This window comes from Pyxicephalus adspersus, chromosome 4 (assembly GCF_032062135.1).
Source record: "Pyxicephalus adspersus chromosome 4, UCB_Pads_2.0, whole genome shotgun sequence".
Taxonomy (NCBI): Eukaryota; Metazoa; Chordata; class Amphibia; order Anura; family Pyxicephalidae; genus Pyxicephalus; species Pyxicephalus adspersus.
Genome location: NC_092861.1, coordinates 2,674,021 through 2,679,328, shown reverse-complemented (window position 1 = coordinate 2,679,328; position 5,308 = coordinate 2,674,021). Strand labels below are relative to the sequence as shown.

The following is a 5,308-nucleotide window of genomic DNA, read 5'->3' as shown; positions in this document are numbered from 1 at the left end:
TTCGGACATATTTCTGTAAGTTACAGGTCTACAATTTAAAAAAAAAAAAATCATGAAAAACAGTGTACCGCTTTTGGTACAGAAATCTAGACCTCAGTGAAACGCCCAGGTGGTTAATGATATTATTTTAACTTATTCTAGGGGTCAAAAAGGCTAAAATAAATATTTTTTTTAGTTTATTTAATCCCGAGAAAAGTTACTTGCTACCGGCTGCTTGGTAAGGTTACCATACAAGTAGCTCCTGAATATTAGATCTTTATGAATGTTGTTACACCAACACTTTCTGGACTGAATCCCAGGACAACACATACTGATATCTGGCTCCAGTTGGGAGGTTATGAGAACAATGATTCTTTTTGGAACAGCCATAAAACAAATGATTTTGTATTGCATTTTGGGGTTTGCAGTACAGTTGCAGTCCCAGAACTGCAATGCGCCAATGACCTGGGTCAGAGACCGGTGACATTCGAGGTTCTATGGCAAGGTGGTCTACTAACCGCGCAATGGTACCCTGATTCTTGGGTATCCCAAAACTATATTGCAGATATTTATAGGGGGAAGAATCATTAACACTGACATTGGGCTATTAAATCACCATGGTTGATATGGATAAACAATTTCCAACTGTGGATGGAATACTATGGTTTAAATGTATTAGCATTAAGATGGAAAATGCAGATTACTGTAAGCAGCTATGTTTCTTAGGTGTTGACTGATTGTTTAAGCTAGCATGAATGTTGGCAAGGATTTTCAGAATCTTTTTTTTACATATTTTGCAAAAAATCCTGAGAAACATCAGCTCTTCACCTGCATATTGGTGCAATGGCAATTGTTTTAAGAGTGGAATGGTAGGACAATGGCCCTTTAGAGTGGTCAGGTGGTAGGTAGCTTTTGAAAGTTGTACCTAGAAGTGGTTGTACAACTGGCCTTGGGGTGGTAGGATAGTGGCCCTCAGGTGTGACAGAGTACCAACACCTAAAATGTTGGGGCAGCAATCCTTTGAGTTGTGGCCCTTGGTATTGGTAGGACAGGGTGCTCATGGAACCCACGGTTCATAGGACAGACAGATTTAGGGGTGTAGGGAATGGTTGAACAGAGACATTTAAGAATGAAGGACAGCAGCAGAAAGATCGGCAGCAGCATAATGGTAGTGTAGTCCTCCAGTATTTTACTTGTTTTGGAGCGAAGGAAAGTCAGAAATATTTTGTTTTATTCTCTTCCAGGCTCAGGAAAGTCCTACACCATGATGGGCACTGCTGACCAGCCAGGACTGATCCCCCGACTATGCAGCACCCTGTTTGAGAGGACGCAGAAGGAGGAGACGGACGAGCTGAGCTTCAAAGTAGAAGTTTCCTACATGGAAATATACAATGAAAAAGTTCGGGATCTCCTTGACCCCAAAGGGTAAATTTCCTCCATAGCACACTGTCCATATATCCCTTTATTATCAACTCCCATGACACTGGATGTGGACCCATGTATTCCATTCATTCTTCCCATCATTCTGAATTCAAGACAATTGAATCTCTGGCTCACCTGAAATACACAGAATTGGTTTGCGTTATTAAACATGCGATAAAAATACCCCCACATCACCTAACCTGGCTATATATTAAAACCCTAATGTATAATCAAACTTTTCAGCAGTAAAAAGGCAAATGGAGTCCTTGTGGTTGTAATGGTTGTACAAAAAAGAGGTATTAGCTGTTTCTGGGCACTTCAGCTCCAATGTTTGGATTGAGCATAGTCAGGCCATTGCGTAAATAATTCATTGACTTCAAAAGCATAGAGGTGACAACAAATAATTTTGATTGGTTAAGAACAGTAACTAGGTACTAAAGTAACGCTAATAATAAAAGTTCCAGTCTGGTGCTTTACTAGGTGGTATTGTGTGTCCTCAGTAGACTGACCTTTTCTATTTGTTCTGGACCTGTCTTTTTCATACAAATTGTCATTGCAAAAACTAAGGTACAGGCGCTAAGGGGAAATCTTCCAATGAGCACACTTGCTCATGTGACAAATATTTAAAGAGGGATTTACAGTCATTTTAGAAGGAGCTTCCCTAACTTCCTCTGGTCTCTATAGGACAGGAAGTGAAGAGAAACCTTCCCATGTTCTATACTTTGGGCTTCTGTTCTAATTGCTGCTGCCACACATTTCATACAATCTTTTTTTTCAATGTCTTTTTTCATAGGAGTCGGCAGTCCCTAAAAGTTCGAGAGCACAAAGTCTTAGGCCCGTACGTGGATGGCCTTTCAAAACTAGCAGTCTCAAGTTACAAGGTGAGTATATGATAGAAGTATAATATTGTGGGCGGGAGAACAGCTATTACATATTATCACAGTATATTTCTGTACTGCTGCGTATATAGGAGATAGATAGGATTTATAGGGTGAAGAATATAATAGATAAAAGAATATAATATAAAGAGCTAGTTTAATGTGTTGAGTTTTGGGCTTTTGTTTGTGAATGTTGCTATCCTCTGTTTTTTGATTTTTTAGGACATTGAATCTCTTATGTCAGAGGGGAACAAGTCTCGTACAGTAGCAGCAACCAACATGAATGAGGAAAGCAGTAGATCCCATGCTGTGTTCAATATTATCCTCACACATACAATCACTGATGTCCAGTCTGGGGTAAGTTTCCTGTCTCCTCTCTGCTTTTCATTTGCTCTATTTATGTACGCACACAAATACATGCACACAGTCTTTTCTGGATCATCTGAAGTAACATAAACCTGCATTTGTAATAAACAAATACATTCTGCTCTCTACAATAAGATAGATGTGCACAATCCCTGAAATCTCGAATAATCCTATAACATTTTCATGTCATTTCAAAGGCCATTTTTGACATTTATAATCTGTAGTTTTCATTTGAATAAAATCCTACCAACAAGCTCCTTGTACAAATACTTTCTATTACTTTCTATTATTCTATTTCTATTACTAATACTTTCTATAGACTTTTTCTGCCATTGTCACACTCAGGACACTCACCCTGAGAAAAGCCATAGTTGAAGTGCGTGTGGACTGAAAGTGAATGCAAACAGGTCATAAGCAGAACAAAAAAAAGAAAGAACACAAAACATATGATGGGTGATGGTTGTTCTGTAGACAGCAAATGAACCTGACAGGTCCTAACTCATCACCTCAGTTTTGCAATTAGATCTACTTAGGCATTGGTGCCATTGAAGAATTGCCTTTTACTCACTGGCAGCACTGACATAAACAGAGGTCTGGCCTCCGGTTACCACTGCACAGTCCCCCAAGCGGTCATTACCCTCTGATTGAGAACATTACATTGGCAGCTGTGCTTACAAAGGGTCATTTATTTTAGTGCACATTTTAGTATGAGTTCATTGCATTGTCACCCCGTGTCATTCCAGATCTGTGCCTGGGATAGTTCTGTGGACACTGCTATCCCTGTATAGATCATTGCACAGATAGTTCACAAATAGATAAACAGACACGTTGTTGCAGAGGAACATCTGACTCTCGTCTGCTTCCTTTCCATCTGGACGATTTGACCTCTGTCCCTAACCCATAAATATCTCTGTGGCTGCATTGGACACTTTATTAGGACATCCTCCCCTCTGCAGCATTTTACAGGGCCACTTTTCCTGCTGCTCTCTTCAGATGAATAGCCTGTCATAGGCCAGTGCTGGCGGTAGAAGCTGGAATGTTGTCCAGATTGTGCACTGTGCTACTTGGGATTCCTCTGACATATGTGGGCTGCTGGAATGAACTCATTACATAGAGCTGCTCATTACAGATTGGTATGTGCGTGTGCTAATTAACCTCGCCAGCTGTGAGGGGCTGAAAAGGAAGTTATGGATCTCTATTCTTATTATTATGATTTTTTTTACTGGCCATTTAGATGTTAGGGGGTCCAAGCCATTCTCTCTCACAACACAAACTTAAATTCGTTCTGTGTAATCGTTCTATATTCTTTGGGAATGATCTTCTCAAGAGAAGATGGTAGGAATGTAGACAGAAAGCTGATGTTTTATCAGTAGCCCCAATGCACATAGCAGTTACAGGAGTTTTGCCTTGTTTTGGCTTTTCAATGACCGCTCATGTGAGTTTTTAAGGTCTGCATTAATCTGTCACTTGCAACCCCTATTTAATGTACAGTGCTGCGTAATATGTTGGCGCTATATAAATCGTCTTGATTATTAATAATATTAATAATATTAGGGTATTCTGTGTCACGGTGCCACTGGGCAGGATGATGGACCCTCAGTGTCACCAGCCCAGTTTGCAGGGATGTATGTGGGGTGCAGAGTCTAAGCAGCTGCCCGGTCTTTACCAGAGATGAGGATGTTAAGCTGCGGACAACTGCCAGGTTGCGGCCCCCGAGCATGCAGAGGCAGGTGACTGCTGACAGCTAGGAAACAGGCGAGGTGCTAGAATGTGAGATGGATCTGAGGTCAAACAAGCCAGAGGTTAGGGCAAGCACAAACAGGAACAATCAAGGGTCAAAGCCAGAGTCTGCACACAGGAGAATCAGCAACTGGACAGGAACAGCTGGAACCTGGGAACAGAGCCTAAGGGAACTCCTTGTCCAGGTAACTTCCTGTTGCCAGTCACTGCCTTATAAAGGGAATGTCATGTGATGGAGGAAGTTCATGTAATCCGCAGACTCCTAACCCACCACAAGAGGGAGTGCTGGTGAAGAGGCATTCTCAGGTGGTGTTTACATGCCTTCCAGCAGGTGTATCTGTGGAACACTATAGTCCTCTAGAGAGAGGTAAAGGGGCAGTCGACAGAGTCATATGACCAGGAAGTGAGCGGGGACTGGGATCTCAAAGCATAGTTGGTCCTAGCAGCAGGAGACTTTAAGGTGGGTGAACCTGAAGGAGGCACAGATCCTCTGGGATCTGTCACATTCTGTCTAATATAAATTTGTGCTGTCACCTCTTCTGTGCAGTGTTCTGTAAGTTACTGTGCTGAAACATATCTGACACCTTGGGCTTACAAGATGGGCAGGGTCATTCTGCTCAGAAGAGTGACAACAGAGATTGCACACAGGGCAAAATTACATGTACACCCAAACCCCTACGCTCTGTAGTCTGTACACCCGAACCCCTGTGCTCTGTACACCCAAACCCCTGCGCTCTGTACAGTCTGTACACCCTGTACACCAGAACCCCTGCGCCCTGTACCGTCTGTACACCCTGTACACCAGAACCCCTGCACCCTGTACCGTCTGTACACCCGAACCCCTGCACCCTGTACCGTCTGTACACCCGAACCCCTGCGCCCTGTACCGTCTGTACACCCGAACCCCTGCGCCCTGTACCGTC

The 5,308-nt window shown here is 42.6% G+C and overlaps 1 protein-coding gene across 1 annotated transcript in view; it reads left to right on the top strand.

Moving 5' to 3' along the window:
• Window positions 1-5,308, top strand: part of KIF13B (kinesin family member 13B) — a 119,475-nt gene that overhangs the window by 34,464 nt on the left and 79,703 nt on the right. Inside the window, exons 5-7 of the mRNA XM_072407229.1 lie at window positions 1,224-1,404; window positions 2,195-2,282; window positions 2,502-2,636. Of these exons, the coding sequence (XP_072263330.1) occupies window positions 1,224-1,404; window positions 2,195-2,282; window positions 2,502-2,636 (404 nt within the window). The remainder of the gene's footprint in view (window positions 1-1,223; window positions 1,405-2,194; window positions 2,283-2,501; window positions 2,637-5,308) is intronic.